The 20,306-nt window shown below is 47.0% G+C and overlaps 1 protein-coding gene across 2 annotated transcripts in view; it reads left to right on the plus strand.

Annotated features, from left to right (window-relative positions):
• GALNT18 (polypeptide N-acetylgalactosaminyltransferase 18) overlaps positions 1-20,306 on the plus strand; it is a 371,780-nt gene that overhangs the window by 289,852 nt on the left and 61,622 nt on the right. Inside the window, exons 7-8 of one of the 2 annotated variants that reach the window (XM_026454004.2) lie at positions 6,782-6,967; positions 14,645-14,782. In XM_026454004.2, coding sequence (XP_026309789.1) covers positions 6,782-6,967; positions 14,645-14,782 — 324 coding nt within the window. The remainder of the gene's footprint in view (positions 1-6,781; positions 6,968-14,644; positions 14,783-20,306) is intronic. The other variant, XM_026454005.2, reaches the window with a different exon arrangement.

Genomic DNA, 20,306 nt, shown 5'->3' on the forward strand with positions numbered 1-20,306 from the left:
GATCATTAACCACATGAGCTCAGAAATAAGGACCACATGAGTCGTACAATTCATGAGTTCCAAGAGTTTGGAGGAGCTGGGCCAGGCCGACTTTGGATGGATGTGGAGCACAGGAAGGAGGCTTTCTGGGCTAAGAGAACAGTGGGAACAGTTTGCCAAGAGCAAAGAGCTCATTAAAAGTCATAAGAAGATAAAAGCTGGAGTGTATCTGGGATCTGCTCTTGTGGATGTGGCTATGAAGTACAAGGTTGAAGTGCCACCAACCCCAGTCCCTTACCCATGGTAACCATAATGAATAAATTGTGGCATGCTTCTCCACTGAGACTGGAGAGAGCCTCAGAATTCTTCCCAACACAGTGCTTCAGAAGGATATTAATAAGCAAATTGATTTCACACAGGAGTATAAACTCATTTGCCGTCCCTGTCATAGACTATGGAGTAGTCGTGAGTCTTGGAGTAGAAGAGATAATCAAACTACATCCCATTGCTTTGTCTACTGTGTGTCCCTATTTTAACCCAATTTACAACTCTCAGGTGCGTCTCAAGTACTGGGCCTCATTTGAGGCACTGACTAGAAAATGCAGAATCACAGAATGCAAAAAGTAGAAGGGATCTAAGACATCATTGAGCCCAGCTGCCTCATTTGGCAGCTGGGGGAAATTGAGGCTTGGGAGCAGGAGGCTTGTTTGTGTGAGTGGCCAATACAAGATGTAACCCTGACCTTGTACCAGTGACCCCTCAACCTGGGAAGAGAAAGTGATCTGAGCCCCCCTGAGAACCCACTACATGCCTGTCTTTGCTTGTGGGAGTTTGTCATATACAGTATCTCTTTTAAACCTGGGGAATCATTATTTCCAAGAAAAAGCTGACATCCAAAGACAGGTCCAAGTCAAAGGCTAATATATGACAGAGCCAGGATTCAAACCCTTTCCACCAGCCCCTAAGACCTACATGCTTTCTTGTAGTTCTGGGTGGGTGTTTCAAGCCTCTTCAGAAGTGATAACAGGACTAGGGTTTTCTGGGAAGGGCCGGTGGTGAGTGTGATTTTGCTCTGCCCTGAGTAACTGCTCTCTACAATCCACTTTAGGCTCTTGGCCATATGTGGGAGGTGGTCCCAGCAGCTCCTCTGCAGGGATATCCGAGGTTTTGTGAGGTTGGAGGCTTTCTCTCCAGTGAGTTCATGGTTCCACAAGAACAAGCTGCCTGCTATTGCCTGTGCTCATTTGATGACTTCCTAGGTTTCATGACGTTAATTTAAGCTCTGCAGCCCAAGTAACTCTCTTTGGTTGCAGCAGTATGCACTTAAATGTCAGAGCTTTGCTGAAAAACCACTTGAGTTTGAAGAAAGTCATTGTATTCAGTAAAATCCAGCCACATTTTATGTTTATGGCCTTTATTAGGGCATCCCACTGAGCTAGTTAAAACCATGCCTCTATAGTCAGTGAAAGCCCAGGACTCTCAGATTCCTGAATTCACTCATTCAAATAACAGTTACTGAATATAGACTAAGTGGCAGGTGCTGACGTATACAGTGGTAAACACACAGACACGCTCCTGTTTCCATAGCACGTATAGTCCAGTGAAGGGAGATAGACATTTAAAGAATAAATACAGAAGTAAAAGTATTTTTAGTAAGTGTTATGAAGAAAAAGGCAGGGCACTAAAGGTATTCAGAGGGGATCTAATTTACACTGGGCAGATCAAAAGAGGTAGTATTTGAGCTGGGTCGTAAGTGGAGGAGAAATTATTTAGGATGTGCAATAGTAGGTGCAAAGGCACATAGACAGGAAAAAACTTAGTGTGGTCAAGAAACGTGTTGCTCAGTGCCCGTCAGAAGCCTCAGGACCCAGCCTTGTGTTGATGTCCCGTCAGGTGTGCCCAGTGCCTGCCCTCACTGCATACCCTCAGCCATCGTATGTGGAAAATAGGGTCTACATCTTGGTTGTTTCTTCCTGTGCCCTGTTCCCCGTGACCATACCTGCCTTCTCTGTTTCCAACCCTTGGTGTCCATTTCTCAGGCACCCCTTTGGTACCCAGCTACCTGCCCTCTCTCCCCTAGGCGTCTCTACCCACCAGAGCTCACAATGCCAAGCCATGCCTGTACCCATACCTCATCCCCTGTCCAGCTGCCCTGCTTCCCCAGCACAGGCCTTCCTGTGTATATCCTCCCTCTGGTTTGGGGCTTGCTCTATCATGCCAATTGCGAATTGGACATTTAATGTGCCAGGCCCAGCTCCCTTTCTCTCCCTTCCTTATCCCCTGCCCCTCCCATGGAGCTCCATAGAAGCTCCATGATGTCATTCTCCATGAGGTCCAAATGCCAGTGACTTCCTTTCCTATCCTTTGTCTACCACCCCAGAGGGTCTCTGAGATGAGCTGTGGGTGTGACTTTTGAAATTCTCTCTTGGGTCAAGCCATTGGTCACTGGAGCCACTTATCACCCAGGGGTCGGCCAGTACAGGCTTTCTCTTGTATGCTTCAGTGCCATTGGGCAGGGTCCAGAAGTGGTGGGGTAAACATGCTGAGTCCACATCTTCTGCTGCAAAGCCCAGATGCTGCCAAGAACCCAAATGCCGTGGCCAAGGCAAAAGCTGTTACCCTCTCCATAGATGAGTGCCCTTTCATAGAAGGGAGGAGACTGGAGAGGTTGACTAGTGCTGCCTGTCTCTGAGAAGGGAGCCTTGTGCATCCCTCTGCTGGGCTGGGCATTTGGGAGGAACCCTGTCTTCTGTGGCCTGTTTGCTCCCCAAGGGTAGGTGTACAGGACAGTCCAAATAGCAGCAATGTAATAATTATTAAATTATTATGAAATAATAATAGGCACACACACAGACTGAGGGCTTCCAGTATCCTGAGCACTTCAGCAGGGGCTTCCTGAGTCCACAGCCTGGTGTGGCACCCATTGTCATGGATGTTTGTTAGACAAGAGGTTACATAGCCCAACACCACTCCACAAGCACTCGGTGATGCCAGAGCTGGCCCAGATGGCCTGTCCCCATGTCCAGGGTGTCTATGCTTCCTTGACCACCAACCACGTAGTGCTCACACTGAGGTAGGCTCAATGTTGAACACTTACCCACACTGCATCCCCTCACCCACAGGGCAGAATTGAGGCTTTGGAGGGAAGTAACCTGCCAAAGGTGACACAGCAGCAGGTGGCAGAGGACACATGTTAATCCAGTTCCCACAGACTCCAAAGCTGTGCTTTCAAGTGCGACATGCTACTCCAACCTGGCCCAGATGCCCCACCTCCCCTGGAAACCCAGGATCTCTTCTGAGCACCATTTAGCACGTGTCTAAGGGAGAATTTGGTGACAAGCTTGAGAACATTTTGCAAGAGGGAAGGAGGTGATTAAACAAGCAATTGTAATGGTGTTAGATCAGGGTACAAAGCAGGACCACACAGCACACCAGGCGAACCTAGCGGAAGGGGACGCAACAAAGTGATAGTGAACTGAGGCTTGGAGGATGAGTCAGGGAGGCAGGCAGTGTTGGGTATGTCATCACATGTGCAGAAGTCTGAGGTGAGGGGAAAAAAAACCACGTGAGAGAAAATAAAAAAAAAATAGTGTGGCTACAGCATAGAGGCTGCAGCATAGAGTGTATTGGGGAGCACAAGGTCAGGGCTGGAGGGGTGGTGGGGGGCAAGCCCAGATCAGGGGCTGTGCCAGGGGCATGGTGCAGGAGAGGGAGTGGTCCAGCTTACACCTTCAGTCACTCCAGGTGCTGAGTGGAGAAGAGCTTGGAGAAGGAATATAGGAAGAGGGAGGTCAGGTGTTTGGAGTCTGTGGCAGAGTCCAAATGAGAGATGATGACGGTGGCCTGAACAAGGGAGGTGGCTGCAGGGGTGGGAAGAGGGGAGTGAATTCAGGTGCTAGACAGTCATGCCGCTCCTCGTACTGTGTCTAAAGGCACGATGGGAGGGGCCTCACCACCATTCTGATTAGAATGATGGCAGATGTGCCCACTCTAAGGTGAAATGGTGAACCGACCCTTTAAGAAGCAGGTCTTGTAATAAAAGAGTTTTGTTATGACTCATGCTCTGTGTTGTATTGTTGAAATATGTCAAGCAATAGCCTCTGTTCCAGTCACAAAAAGAATCATTACCCTGACTCTTTGTGTTGTCAATAACTTCTTCATGGGATTCACAGGCTTTCATAGAGAACCTGAGCAAAGTGAATTGGAAATCAGCACAGTCCCCAGAATGTACAGGTCTTGGGAATGGAGGCTCACAGCCTGAGGCCTTCACCGCCACCCTCTTGTGATCCTCAGAACCATTCCTGGATGTGGGAACTCCTTTCAAAGCTGGCTCATCATGGGGAAGTGTTGGCTCTTCACTGAGCTTCTTTGGGATCAGACAGATCCTTCTGTCTTAAATATCAGCCGTGTGTTCTTGAGCAAGGGACTTTCCTTTTTTATTATTTTTTAATTTTTTTTATTTTTTGAGACAGGGTCTCACTCTGTTGCCTAGCCTGGAGTGCAGTGTGACACGATCAGGGCTCACTGCAGCTTCCACCTCCTGGGCTCAAGCGATCCTCCTGCCTCAACCCTCCAAGTTGCTGGGACTACAGGCACGTGCCACCATGCCCGGTTCTTTTTTTGAAATTTTCAGCAGAGATGGGGTCTCACCATGTTACCCAAGCTGGTCTCAAACTCCTGAGCTGAAGTGATCCACCCACCTCAGAATCCCAAAGTGGTGGGATTACATGCGTGAGCCACCGTGACTGGCAAGGGACATTCTTTAGTTTCCACTTCCTCACTTGGAATTGGGCATAATAACTGCCTCACAGGGTGATTCTAAAGATTCTGCTGTTCAGCTTGATAGTAATAGCTAAGAATGATCACGTGCTTATTATGCACCAGGCATTTTTTTAAAGCATGTTGCATGTAATTGCTTTAATTTTCTCAGTGACCTTCTGAGATAGGTACTCGTGATCTCCATGGAGAGGAGGAAACAGAAGCACAATGAGATCAAGGGGCTTGCCCAAGGTCACATAGCAGGCATAGAGCAGAGCCAGGATGTGAACCTGAGTAGTCTCATGGCCAGCCCTGCTTATAAGCTACCCACCATGTTTTGCTGCCTTCCTGAATATACAGTCTAGTGCCTGCCACATAGGAGACGCTCAGTGAGGATGTTAGTTTCCTTTCTATTGGTCCTAAGTTATACACTCAAGGCAAAACAAGCTAAAGTCAGTGATAAATCAGTAAGCCAGCTTCCAACTCCAACAGCCTAGAACCTATAGGGGCCAACTGGTGTGACAGGATGGCTGAAAGGGAAGGCATTCCCTTCTTAACTAACACAGGGAAAAATAAGCTAAATCCAAATCTGGCTTTATCCCAGACTTATTGTTGTTGATGGGTACATGTTATATATCTGAACTTCATCTACCAAGTTCATGGTGATGTTGACAGTATCTGGCGAGTAATATGTACTGTCTACCAGGATATCTCAATTACTTTCCCTCAGAAGCCACATTTGTCAGCTCTAACCAGGTATTTCAGATTCACCTGAAATTCAGTAAATGTCAGCCATTTATACATTGATTAATTGACTGATGAAGCATCAATCATTTATTTATTCAGCAAGTACTTACAAAGTACCTCTATGTTCTTGGCCTTTTGTTAGGTGAGTGAGTGAGATATAGGTTTTGCCCTCCAGGAATACACTGTCAGTGAGTGAGGCTGACCTACCAGCAGGTCAGTTGTGGTATCAAGGGCTGTGGGGGCCAGAGGAGGAGAAATTGGCTCTACTCTGAAAATCGAGCAAAGACTCCACAATGTTGAGGCCATATAATCAAGGTCTTCTAAAAAAAATTTTTTTTTTAATGTTTTAGAGACAGGATCTCACTATGTTGCCCAGGCTTGTCTCAAACTCCTGGGCTCAAGCGATTCTCCCACCTTAGCCTCCCAAAGTGCTGAGATTATAGGTGTGAGCCATTGTGCCCAGCCTGATCAAGGTCTTGAGAGGTGAATTTTTTCAGCTGAAGGAGGAGTTGAGGGCAGGGGGCTTTCTAAAATTAGAAAGCAGCAGAATGGACCAAAACCTAGAAGCACAAAAGAGTGCGTGTTCAGGAACATTGAAAGGTCAGGGTGGCTGGAAAGATTGTAGTGAGAGCTTTGAGATGCTGCCCATTAACACTTAGAATGCAAGGTTTATCTTTCAAAATATAATTGCATTCGGATCAAGCTCCTATTCTCCAAGGTTGGTAAGAAGTTTAATATCATTTGCTTCTTTGCAGCGCTCTCCCTCAGATTCAGTCAGAACCCAGAGCCTGGGAAAGATGCAGTAGAAGAAGGGTGTCTGGTGACACCCTTCTCTGTGTTGATCACTAATTCTTGTCCAGGCCCATGTGGTCCATTTGAAGAGGTTGTCTGTGCTGGGAGTCTTGCTGGTTCCTCTATGTCAAGCACTGCTGCAGACTATCATGAAGGGTTTTGTTAACTTCTCCCCCAAGTGCAAGGAGAATCCAGATCTTTGGAGCAAAATGTCTGGTTTCTTTTTTGGTGGGGTAGGGCTCACAGGTGGAGGGGAAAAGGGCATTCATTTTTTTGTTGTTGTTGGCAAATCCATAGCAATAAGAACCAAGATATGACTTAATGACTCCATAGCCATCCTGCTGCTATAGGAGTAGAAATCAGGTATGGCCCACTCCCTCATGATCTGGGAAGTCAAGGTGAAGGGGCTGAATTTCTTCCTGCTCATATCAAGCGGCTGCCTGAGTTCTGGTGTAGAAAGGCAGAGCCAGGCAGGCTCTGACGAGTGGCTCCATGTCTTCTGCAGGTGTGGCAGTGTGGCGGGAGCGTGGAGGTCCTGCCCTGCTCACGGATTGCCCACATTGAGCGGGCCCACAAGCCCTACACAGAGGACCTCACCGCCCACGTCCGCAGGAACGCTCTCAGGGTGGCTGAAGTCTGGATGGATGAATTTAAAAGCCACGTCTACATGGCATGGAACATACCCCAGGAGGTAGGGATCTCCAGTGGGGATGAGTTTCTCGGGGATTGGTGGAAAACAAAACAAATCAAAATATGGGGCCAAACCCTTCTTCCTATGGGTCAGCCAGAGTCCTATTTGCCATGCGAGAATGGACTCTCAACCCGAAAACATATTATTTGCCGAAGAAAAGGGGCCGTGAGCCTCTAAACCATTTCTTAACCCCCTACCCCCATCCCTGGTGAGCATGCTTGATGAGGACTTCTCTCTGGATCTTAGTGTCCTAATTTTAAATGAGAAAGTTGGACAGGTAGCTCAAGTTCTTTCATGCTCCCAGGTCCTCGGCTTCTCTGACATTAGATGTTTCATGGTCCTGGATTACAAATATACCAGTAGCTACAAAAATTTACAAAAAACATCTAATCTTCCTATAGATGAGATTCAAACTTCTCCATTGAACCTTCGACCAGAGTTATAAAGGTCCATATGCCTTTCGGATTTCTTGAGCCACATGGATGAGGATGGGGGCACACCTACAGGGACCCTCACTAGGAGATGGGAGTTATTCTGGGCAGCTTTTAGACAACGTTTAACCTTCACAGAGCCTTGTCATTGCCTGCCACTGTCCTCTATCCCTCTAGTCACCTGTACTTAAGAAATGCCAGAGAAAAAGCAATGTTTCTCTGGTAGTTTTGTTTAGCCCTGCCATGTGTCATGGTGAAACATGTGGAAATGACCTTGGACTGCTGAGTTGAGAGAACCCAACAGATGCCAGCCACATGATTCCAATCCACTTACCACCCTGTTGGCCTGGAGTTCATTGCTTGTGTTGCATTCTGTGTGAGACAGAGCTATCAGAGCTATCGACTACATGACCTCATTCTTTCCTCCCAAGGCCATGGCTATTCCCTTTGGAGTCCTTTAGGAAGCCTCTAATGGGGAAATGATTGATCTTCACTCAAAGTGTCCATATGAAAGCCCTGTTACCTAAACTCTACACCAAGCTAATGTTGCCCTGGTTAAATGATTGAGAAAGTTGACTGGTTCGTGGGTGGGAGCTTTTAGCCCACCTCGAGCTGCACCACCACCGCAGGAGATCCCCTCTTGAGTTGGGTTGCATACTCCCACAATCAGTGAGGTTTCAGCAATTGGGAGCGAGAATGAGGAGTGGAGAAATATCAGCTAGAGTGCAGCCAACCCTAATGTACCAGCCCGGGATTGCATTCCTGACAGTAAGAATGTTTCCAGGGAATTGCAGTACCTCCTGGACTCATCGTCAGGATTGAATCACAGTATTCTGCATGGGGTGTCAAGCCCTGTGGTAGGTGGTCTGTGATGGCAAAATATTAAGAACACTTGGAAACTCCCCAGGAGCTCACCAGTGAGACATTGCAGGTCCCCAGGCTCTGCTTAGACTGGTGAGTTAGCATACTCTTACTGCCTTCTTTCTGTACCCCAGAGCTGCAAACCTTCTAGCCCTCTCCCCCTTGCAGCTGACAGGTGTTGAAATGCCCAGCAACCCAGTGAATGGTAGAGAATTGAGTGAATGAAAATAACTGAAAAGTGATGAAATTCAGTGTCTGTCTGTGACTCCTCAAGGTGGGTAGTTCAAATCAAATGGGTAGGGGGAAGTGAACACAAGACACGTGAGAGGTGGAATTGCCCAGGATAAAGCCTTAGGTGGAGAAGGAAAGGATCAGTGTGTTTCCTAAAATAATTCTCTTTCCTTTCCTGTTCCCTGTGTCCAAATGTCCTCTCCTTCCTCTTATCAAGCTTGTACAGGGTCAATACTTCTTCATCTCCCAATCCTTCTCCCAAGCTATATCCTGATACTTCATCAAGACTGCTTTGTCAAGGTGAACATGGGTCTCCCAACTGCCTAATTTAAGGGACATTTTAAGGTCTTTAACCTATAGGATTTCACCTTTTCCTTGAATCTCTGTAGTTCCTTGGGTCCATGATTCCACACCCTGGAATCTCATCTCTCTCCAATTATTCCTAACTCTTCAAGGACTCCTCTTACCTTCACTGGGTGCTTACATGCTCCTGGGGTATCCATCCTTGGCAGACTGCTCTCATTATTTCCCATCTCCATGGGTAATCTCATCTACTCTTGCATTGGACTCCCACCCATATGCTGCCTCTCTAATTAATATCTCTACCCCTGACTTCTGCCTTCACTTTCAGACTCACATCTCCAACTGCCAGCTGGACATCTCCTCTTGGCTGTTCCCGTAGGCACTCAGACTGAATGTGACCAGCCAAACCCACGTTCTTCCTCCAGATCTGCTCCTGTTTTCATTCTGTCAGTTCATGGTGCCACCACCTTCCAGACACATGCGTTTGAAACTGACATCATCCTTCAGTCTTCCTCTCTCTCAATGCTCTGTCCCAGTCAATCACAAGCCCTCCTTCCCACCCCAACCTCCTCTCATGTCTGCATTCAGGCCCTGTTTTTTTCTCTGCTACAAGCTTCAGCTGGTTTTCCTGGCTTGAGTCTTTATCTCCTTCAAATCTATCCTCTACAATACCCAAAGTTATCTATAAAACACTCACAACGACCATGCCATTGCCCTGCTTAAAATCTTTAAATGAGGCTAGGTGCAGTGGCTCACACCTGTAATGGTAGCACTTTGGCGGGTGGATCACTTGGGGTTAGGAGTTCAAGAACAGCCTGGCCAACATGGTGAAACCCTATCTCTACTAAAAATACAAAAATTAGCCAGGCTTGGTGGCACGTGCCTGTAATCCCAGCTACTCAGGAGACTGAGGCAGGAGAATCGTTTTAACCTGGGAGGCAGAGGTTCCAGTGAGCCGAGGTTGTGCCACTGCACTCCAGCCTGGGTGACAGAGCGAGACTCTGTCTCAAAAAAAAAAAAAAAATCTTTAAATGACTCCTTCTACGTACAAAATCAAACACAAAGCCCAGTGTTTGGCATGGCATCAAAGGTTCCCATGCTTTCTCCTCTGCTTGTATTTTAACCCCGCTGCCCACCACTCCCTGTTTTGAAGTCTGCATACACTGTGTTGACTATGGGAACTGCCCATTACACACCGCCCATGCCATGCTGTTTCTCACGACTCAGTGCTTGCACATCCTGCTTGGAATTCCCTACCCTCTACCTCTTCCTGTATGACCACCCATACTAAATCTTCCCCATCCTTTGAGACTAGCTCCAGGGATCTCCCCTCTAGAAAGCCAGCTCCAACTGGTGAAAGAGCTCCCCCTCCTATATATATATCTCTGTCATTGCATGACCAGCCTGTGAAAGAGTGTTCTGTTATCAAAAAGTCTCCCTCTCATTAGAACAGTGGTTTTCAAATCTGGCTGAACTTCAAAATCACTTGGGTTCCACTGCCACAGATTACCACTTAATTGGTTTGGAAGGGGCCCCTGGAATCTGTTTTTTGAGAAAGTTCTTCAGAACCACTGAGAACCACCACAATACACCATGGGCTCTCTGAGGACAGACCGCTTTACATTTTTGTTATTGTATCTAGCACAAGGCAGGGCGCATGGTAAGAGCTTGGTGATGCCTTGCTAACACTTATTAATGAGTGAGTCTGCTGGCGGTGTGTGTAATCCCTTTCTTCCTTGGTTAGTGACTCCTAAAAGCAGACCTTCAGACCAACTGCATCAGAATCGCTTGGAGAACTTTTTAAAAAATACTCATCTGGGTCTCATCGTCAGAGAGGATTTTGAGCGGTAGGTGCCAGAATCTATAAAAAGCCCTCCAGGCTGAGATCTGGCCACTGCACTCCAGCCTGGGCGACAGAGCGAGACTCCGTCTCAAAAAAAAAAAAAAAAGCCCTCCAGAGGAGAGGTTAGGGTGGCCAGGTTTGGGTAACACCTATTTAGCTCGTCCTTTGCATTTTTCCAAACTCACCTCAAGTGTTGCTTACTCCAGGAAGCCTTATTTGACTGCTTACCTCCTTTGCCCCCAATCCTGGCCTCCATACAATGTAAGAAGAATGAGGCCCCTCTTCTATTCTCTTTCACTTTCTCTTCCTTTCCATGCCTCACACTTGTTCACAAAGAGTATGTTTAGTTGTCTGAAACTCCCAGACTCTCCTTTCAGGCCGAGAGTGTGACATATTCCTATTTGTATATAGAGTGTTTAGGATAGTGTCTGCCACATAATAAACAGGTGCTTGGTAAAGGTCAGTTGGAAAAGAAGAAGGAGGATGCGTGGATGCTATATGCTTCACACAGTTTCCCTAGGAGGTTTACCAGCTGCCCCTGAGATAGCTATGCCCCAATCCCTTTTCCTCAGCTGCAAGCACATCTGTTCCCAATTTACTTAACCTTTCATCTACAGCATCCCAGCTGCAAATATGGAGCTGGAGCCTGTCAACCCTGCCCAGGTGGTTGCCTTGAGAATTAAATAAGTTAATACATGTAAAGACCTCACAGAAAGTGCTAGTTAAGTGTTAACTCTTATTGGTGCTGTGATTGTTTATGCTCTATACTTTCCTTCCACAGTTTTAAAATGCTCATGCTGGGCAGACATCCTCTGCTTGTTGCCTTCTAAGCTGAGGCCTCCTCAGAGCTGTGCGCTGAGCAGAACTGGCCCTCTCACCTGCTCCCTTAGCAGGTCCAGTCCCCAGCTTTTGAAAGGCCAAAGAGCCTTCACCTCTTGCAACCTGCTACTTTAACTGAAAATCAGTTTATTTATCAATAAACAGAAAGTCTGCAGCAAAACATCAGTATTTTCTTAAGCAGGGTTCAGGAGCTCTAGACCGCTTCTCTTGCCCAAAGACAGGCTGAGTGCCAGGGATGGCTTGTCATGTGCTTCAGTGATAGCCCTCCTTTAAGTCTGGCTATAAGGAATTTTGTGACTATGTGGCTGCAATACTGGACACTTTTATGTGGCTAAGTTAATATATTTGTTTCCTAGGGCTATGGTAACAAATTACCATGAACTTGACGGCTTCAAACAACAGAAATTTATTCTCTAACATCCAGGTGCCAGCAGAGCTGTGCTCCCTCCAGCGTCTCGATGGGGGAGGGTCCTTCCTTGCCTTGGCCAGCTTCTGGTAGCCCTGAGGGGTCCCTGGTTGTGGATGTATCACCTTAGTCTCAGCCTCTGTCTTCACATGGCCTTCTCCTTTTTGTTTCTATGTGTGTCCAGACCACTCTTTGTTCCTCTTATAAAGACATCAGTCTTTCAGTCATATATAGTCACATACAGTCATAATTTAGGCAAGCCCTAAATGCAGGATGATTTCATTTTGAGATCCTGAATTAATTATATCTGCAAAGACCCTCGTTCCAAATAAAGTCCCATTCAGAGGTTCCGGGTAGACATGAATTTTAGAGAAGGCCACAGTTCAACTCACTACATCAAGTATTTGGCAAAAGAGAAAGATGCATTTATTGTTTTCTAATAAGGGCCAAGGTGACCTTCTCAGAGGTTTACTTTCTTCTCAGTGTATGCCTCCTGCTTTGAGGATGGGTTTGATGAAATTTACAGTAAACACACAGTGCAGATATGCTGAACTATTAAAATGGAAAAGCAAAAGTTAATTAATACACAGGAACGGGAAGGGGACTTGATACTCAGAAAGATAAGCTGAACAAAGGGCTAGTTCTTGAGCTTCGTCGCAGGAGATGGCCACCTCGTGGATTGTATCTCTCTCATCTTTTACTTGATCATATGCAGGGAGGCAAACTTTGCCCTGTTCCTAAGTGCAGAAAGATACTTTTCCTATGGGAATCCAGAAGTTTAGGAAAACACAGAGGCCTTTGTGAGACAGGTTCTTCTAGTGGCTCCCTATAAAACAGACACAGTGTTAAATTTAGTCACATAAAGGCAATTATAACATGAAGGGAGAAGGAATGGATGGGTCCTGGCACAGTTTTCTGATATAAGGATAAAGTACCGTGGAGTGTAAAGGGTTAATACTTAATGAATGCTTTGGAGTTGGAGTGGAAAGTAGATTACATCTATTGCCAGTTCCTGTGTTCACCACTTCATAAATATTTTCTCCACCCAGCAGTGTAGCTCATGCTCAGTGCTAGGACTAGGGGCACAGAGGTAAGTCTGATGGAAGTTTCCTGACCTTAAGGAGCCAGAGTCTAGCAGAGAAAGGCTCGGATAACAGCTGCAGAGAAGGCTCTTGGCAGGAGTGTGCAGCATACAAGTCACAGATGAGGTCATTAAGAAGTACTAGGAAGCCGAAATAGCTCCTTGTCATTCTAGAACTTTAACCTTCAGGCTGTAGCAGGTTCAAATTTTTATATTGCCTGAACTCTTGTGAGCAAAAAGGAATCTATCTCTTTTATATCTAAATTGTGTTTTCACTGAAGCCTACATTGTCTGATGTCAAAAATTTGCCTTGCTCATGTCCAGATAAATGCAGCCATTTTTGTGATCTTTCTCAGATATTTTAGACAAAATCTGCCTGACCTCAGTAACTTGATCCCTGGAGCTGATGTTTGAACTAGGGATTTACACAGAGAGCATATGGACCACAGTGTCGGTGAGAGAGAGCTCACTTCTTCATCTGCCCTCCACTCTGGGTTGACATCTTATGGGATACCACATGCCCCATCTGCATGCTGGCCTTCATCCCTGCCACAGTGTCATCCTCTGAGATGCACTGGGTCTTCATCAGATCCCCAGAGGATGGACCCCTCTGCAGCCTCTGCTTTTGCGTCAGCTTTTTCTCAGCCAATTCTGTGCCCCATTCAACAGCTGGTATGCAGGCCCGGCAATTCTTAGTGCTGCCCAAGTCTGCTCTACAAGCAATGTGGGGAGGGGGGCTTCTCTAGCCTTCTCACTCCTGGACACATTCACGTCTCACTTCTGCTCCCTGGCTGCTGCACCATGGTGGCTCAGGGGCCACCTCGCTGATGCTCCTGAGAAAGGAGGGAAACAAGTACTCTAGATGCCAAGACTCCCCCAGGCTGAAGGAGTCTGCTTCTCCTGCAAGGACTTGGTCTGAGGAGGCAGAAGAATGGCATCTTCCAAACACACAGAGTAACATTAAAAGCAGAAACTCTAGACCCAGGTTAATTGGATTCAAATCTCAACTCCACCATTTATTAGTTGTGGGGCCTTGGGCAAGTTACCCAGGAGGTTACTGAACCTCTCTTTGTCTCAACTCATCATCCATAAAGGAGGATTATGTGGTGCTATTTTATATGTGTGACTAGGACAACATACATACATATAAATAAAAGTAAATAAATATAAATATATACTGCATATCTCATTCAGAACACAGCCTAGCACTCTGGAAATGTTTAAGCCTTAGCTGTTATGATTCTTAGGAATAGTATTAGAATTAGCATCATTTCATCTCAAAGCTTTTTCCTTCCCCTCTCTCTCTCACCTTAAAGCTCAGAATCTCTCACTTTGTCTCTTGAGGTAGGGAAAAGGTTTATTCAGATGGATTCTTCCCATTTCTTTCATCTACATCCAGACTATAGCTTTTTTTTTTTTTTCTTTAAGGATTTGGCATCTTTATTTTCAATGGCCTTTGATGACAGTGCCCGACAATGCTGACCTCGTGTTTCATAGTCTAAATGAGGATGGTTATGGGGTTAAGGTGCCCGTGGGAAAATGCAAGAGTTAACGTGCCACATGGTCCCTTCACTAGTCTCTAGGAATCTTGGTTGGCGGCACAAGGTCATCCCAAAGTAGAGTTTGGGGAGAAGCTGCAACCTGGGAGTGGCTTCATCTCTGCTTCCGCGTCCCTGTGCAGGACTCAGGAATTGACATCGGGGACATCACCGCAAGGAAGGCTCTGAGGAAACAGCTGCAGTGCAAGACCTTCCGCTGGTACCTGGTCAGCGTGTACCCAGAGATGAGGATGTACTCAGACATCATTGCCTACGGTGTGGTAAGGAGCTATCCTCCTCCGGGTTTCATTCAGACACAGACAGAAAGAAGCATAGTGAAGAAAGGGAGAGGAGGGAAAGAGCCTCTCAGCTGCTCCCGTGAAGAACTGCAGTAGGCCTGGGGAGCGGGCGCGGGTTCTGCACCTGCAAGCCTTGACTTTTACAGCCCAAACCCCTCCAGTCCCTTGAGAGAGGTACTTGTCTCCTTTATACTCCTAAGCAATTCAGCTCTGGCCCCACACCTGCATATTCCACTTAATAAAACACACAATAAAGCAGTTAGCTTAAGATTGAAAGGTAAGGTAACAAACACCTGCTGTTTTCCCAGCTGGGGTGCCTGAGGGTCTATGAGTCACCCTGTGTGCCTCCCCTACCAAGGGGCTGATGCCTTCCATTCACATGCAGAGCCTCCCTGAGAAGAGTTCTAGAAACAGAGCCATCTTGAGTTTATTATATTTGCTGTATTTTTAGTACTGCTTGTTGATGGGCACAGAGCAGTTCTCCCTGATGAGAGGGAGCAAGGTGGAGGGGGCAGAGCATAAGGTTTGGAGTCAGAAAGACCTGGTTCAAATCTTAACCAGGCTGCTTCCCAGGTAAGTGTCTTAATGTCATGGGCCTCAGTTTCTTCATCTGTTAAACGGGGGTAATTCAGTACTATCCCCGTAGAGTAAAAGAAAATCTAAGATTTGTAGATATGTGACCTTAGACGAAAATGTATTTTCTGTCTAAGGTTAAAATACTTCGAAAGTGATAAACTCTCCCATTTTCTCAATATTCCCTGGACCATACAGGTCAAATGTCATAAGGTATTTTAAATGGTATTTTGATTGATTTTTGGCTATCTCGCCTGGCTTTTGCTGACTTACAGTCTGAACGCATAAACTTTTGCCATGACAAGCCCCCAAGACTACTCTGTAGGATTAATTATATTATCTCCATGTCACAGATGGGGAAACAGAGTCAAAGAGTAATTTTCACAAGCTCACATAATCAGCAGTAAAACCAAGTCTAAAAAACCAGCTTCTGGTATCACTCCGATTCCTTCCTTTGGAGAGTGTCTCCTCAGACCTTTTCTGATATCTCAAGATGAAAACTTGAAGGAAGAACTGAGGTCTCTTCTTTTGATGAGCTGTGGTTAGAGCTGAGTTCAAAGCCTGCCCCAGATGAACAGGACAATTGCCTATGAGCGGGGAGAATCTGCTGAGAGATTGGGCTCAGTGCTCCCTATGCCCTCCCAAACTCTTATATACATCCTAGGATTCCAAAGCAGACAGAGCTGGAATCCTAGACCCACCTCCTCTACCCCCAGGGTCTCTGTTATCCAGAAGACCAGCTTGTAGGAGACAGTCTTATCCTCCCATGAGTGTCCCCATGGCATGGTTGACATATCCCAAGAGAACCATGCAGTGACCTCTCATCTCTCCACTATCTCAGTCTGGTGCAATTCACATCTCGGCAAACACCTCAGCTAGTGCTGCTTAGGTAGTACCTGAGTCTCCAGATCATGTTGTCACCATGGAAACACATTGCACTGTAAGGTGCCTATCTGTCCCATTCACCTCCCCGGAACCATCCTGAGGACACAGCTGCCTTTGATGCCCCACACTCTACCCATAGCAAGCTATGTGGGCTGCTTGGCCATGGTGGAACCCAATACTAAAAGGAGAGTTATGCTGCTGTGGCTCCAGAGAAACTATTGGCCCCAAGCGTCCGTGAGCCAGGGCAAGCTTCTGGATTCATGTTCTCAGCAGGCTGTCAGCTGTGGCCAAGCAGGATTAGCCAGACTCCCCGAGAGAGGCAGGAGAAGCAGTAACAGTAGAGGTGTGTACATGTGCCCACTGCAATTTTGGGTCCTGGCCAAAGGCGTTCTCATCCTCCAAGCAAAAACATCTCATCTTATACACATGTGCAACAGGTTTACCATGTAGCCCCTCCATGCCACCCCCAGAAACATTTGGTTTGTCAAATAGTAAGTACAAAATACAGGGTTGTGATCTAGATCCGTCTGAGTTCAGAGCCGGGCCTATTTTTACTGTCACACTGAAACCATTAGCTTGTCATCCCAAAGGGCTGAGCTGTGTTAGCCATCCCTGCGGCTGACAGAGGACTCTGACCCCCTGCACACTCATCAGCCCGCCACTACTCAGGGCCCAGCCAGCCTCCTCTCCCTCCTGCCTCCTCCACGGGCCAAGCCCCTACATGAGCAGAGACATGCCTGCTTGTCAAAGAGCATAATAAACTCTTAATGGGGCAACCTGGCTGAAGATGGGCAAAGTGGGATGCAGCCACAATAGCAAGAGTATTTGCTGGGTCTGACTCATTCTTCCTGGTAATTATTTTTATCCTAAAATGAAGACACCAGATGCCTTTTCAGGAGCATAATTTCTTTTTCCTTTTTCTATTTCAACTCATGACCAAATGACATTGTTCAGGACAAATGACTTCTGAGACTCTGAGTTGAGCCAGTATCAAGTCTATATAGCCCAGCCCATTAATCCACTAATGGGCCCCGTTAATGACTCCTGTAGGCCTAAGGACCTGTGGGCCCCATCATGTGGGCATAAGTTTCCCCTGGATTATTGAGCTCCATGTCCAAGAGATGGAAGAGCATTGGATTAATCACAGCTCTGGTGCTGAGAGTAGAGATGGAGGGGCATCGGGAAACAGACATGCCTGGCTTCTGAATGTTAGCTTTGCCCCTTAATGGCTATGAAAACTTGACAAGGTGCAAAACCTTTGTGGTCACAGTAATGCCATTTCATAGGGCATATTTTACAGTCTCAGGATTATAGCCATTTGCATTATGGAAAGAGCTTGGGTTTTGGAGTCTGACAGACCAGCTCTATCACTTGCCCGACTATGATTCCATTCATTTGGGAATGCCATTCATTTACTCATGTTTTTCTTGTACCCACTCACTCACCCACTCAACAAGTGTTGACTCTCTCCTTTGTGCCCGGCCTATATGATATCCAATGAGACTGAGACCCAGTCTGATGACTAACAGGGGAGACAAACAAGTGAAGAAGGAACAAGAATGCAAATGGTTAAGTGCTACCCTAAGAGAAATGGGGTGCCAGTGAAGCACAGGACAGTGATCTCATACAAGACTTGGGTTGGGAAAGGCTTTCAGAGTGACAGATAAGCTGAGAGCCAAGGGAGGAGGCAAAGAGGAGGCCAAGACCAAGGGCGATGTGGGGAAGTGTCCACACAGGCTGAATAGCACTACAGACAGGGAGGAGAGTGGAACTTGTTCCTACACCACAGTTCCTTCATCCTGGCTAGTCATTATGACAATTAGGTGAGACATATGTGGAAAGCACTTCACATGGTACCTGACACATAGACGCATTCCTAAAAGCTAGTTTCCCTGAATGGCTTTGAGGAAGGTTGTAGCAGTAATAATAGCAGCCAACAATTATTGCAACATTTGTTATTTGCCAGGCCCTATGCTAAGCACTTGCAGATATTGTTTCACTTAATCCTCATAACAGCCTTATGAGGTAGGCACTATTATTGTTCCTCTTTTAGAGGGGAGAAAACAAACAGGGAGGAGTTACATTGCTTTATTCAAGATCCCACAACTGGAGCCAGGTTTCCATCCCAGCCTGTTGCTTCTAGCTGCTTCAGTGGACTACCTGCCTAAGGGGTGGTGGGGCTGGGGGGTGGGCAGGAACGACACAGAGCCAGGGAGGACTTTATCAAAAGACACCCACCCTCTCACCCAAGCACTGGCATTAAGAACCTAGGGGAAAGCCAAGTCTAACATCAGGGCTCTCCAGGCCTTCCTCTTTGCAACAGCAGTTAGCAGATTTTCCTAATGGGTTACAGTGCTTGGCTTTAGATATGACACCCACCTCTTCGTGGGCTGTAGGACAAGAACAACGTGTGTTTACATATGCTCTTCCCACTAAGGCAAACCAAGGAATTGGTTTATAATGGAGGATTTGCTGCAGAAATGCTACCAGGGGCTCTGCCTGAGACACACGTTCATACAGTATTTCTTTAGAATCTCTGAACTGCGAGTTTGGGATTAAGGTGCTACCACCCAGTAGAGGAAAGGAAGCTCAAAAGAAAAGAATTCAACTCTGTTCCTTGTCCCGTGTTAGGAACAGGGTATGCTTGGAGCACACATGGGCCTCTGGTTGTCGGCTCCATCTCATGCCTCTTCATTGGCTTCATTTCACTCCTGCCACAAGCCATCAGGAGTACAAAGACCCTGCTGCTGTCTCTGGCCTCCCCCCACATAGATGGCCTCCCTGTGGCCTCTTGTCCTTGTCTTCCCTGGATTCTGTTCTCCAGTCCCCTGTTCTGGGCAGAGTATTTTGATTGCTAAGGAGAGAACCCCAGTCAAGCCAGCTCAAGTTAAGGTGAGGTGGGTGAAGGTACCACAGACTCTTACAGGAGTAGGAACTGAAGTACAGCTGGACATGGACACTACAGCTGGGAAGCCACTGAAGCTGCCGCAGGGGCAAGATGGTCTCTCTTGTCTCTCATTCTGTCTGCCTCATGCATCATCACATCCTTGATCACAACTGGCTTTCTCTGCTTGCACATGGCCATGGCCAACAGAACCCCCCCCCCCATGCCCAGTTTAAACAGCCTTGCAATTCTAGTGGCCACCACCCACCAATTACAGTCTCTGGGTCCTGTTGAGGTTCCTAAGACAGATAAGAGGGTGATGAGGTGGGGAGGAGAGAGGGAGAGAAAGAGAGTGATTAATTCTGAAGTGTGGGTCGGTGCCCACCATGGTCCACTCAATTGTGGCCAGTGAGCAAGGTTATGAGGACAATGGGCTACCCTTTCCGAGGGCTGAGAGTGGGTGTAAGCAAGAAAGTGACATTGAATGTCAGCTCTCTTACCCAGACATGTGTTAATTGCCGAGACTGGATCCATCCACCCGTAGGTGAGGGTAAGAGATGCCCTTCTCTTCTCCTGCTCCCACCCTGGCCCCCTCCTCTCTTATTCTACCACCTGACCTCCCACTATGGAAGAGCCTAAGCAGGTGGGCCACCATGGGGCCTGGCCAAGCCACTGCTGGGTCTGCAGGAGGCAGAGAGCATCTGGTCCCAGGGGACCTCTGAGGCCTGAAAATAGCCAACATGTTGCCCATTTTCCCCAACACTCAAGAGCAAAGATTTCTCTCAGGGACACTTGAAGGCTATTGTTCCACCCCTGAGGAAGTGGAGGGGCTGAAGAGCAAGCACCATCTTGTGTGTGACATGCATGCGCTGAAGAGCAAGCACTGTCTTGTGTGTGCACATGCATGTGTATCTCTTATTTTTGCCCAGACTGTCTCAACTCCCAGAACCCAGCTCACTGTTTAATGACATGTAAGTGTTTCTCCTTCAAAGAAGGCTGGTCTCCCCTCAGCACCTTTATGCAAGGCAAAAGCTGGTGCTTGTTGGTTCTATAGTGTTCAAGGGCCTTGGGCTGATTATGGAAATGAAATCTGTCCAGCAGAATACTTGTTTCTCCAGAGTTAATGCATTTGCTTTCTCTGTTCCTCTCTCTGTGGTGTGGCAG

This window comes from Piliocolobus tephrosceles, chromosome 13 (assembly GCF_002776525.5).
Source record: "Piliocolobus tephrosceles isolate RC106 chromosome 13, ASM277652v3, whole genome shotgun sequence".
Taxonomy (NCBI): Eukaryota; Metazoa; Chordata; class Mammalia; order Primates; family Cercopithecidae; genus Piliocolobus; species Piliocolobus tephrosceles.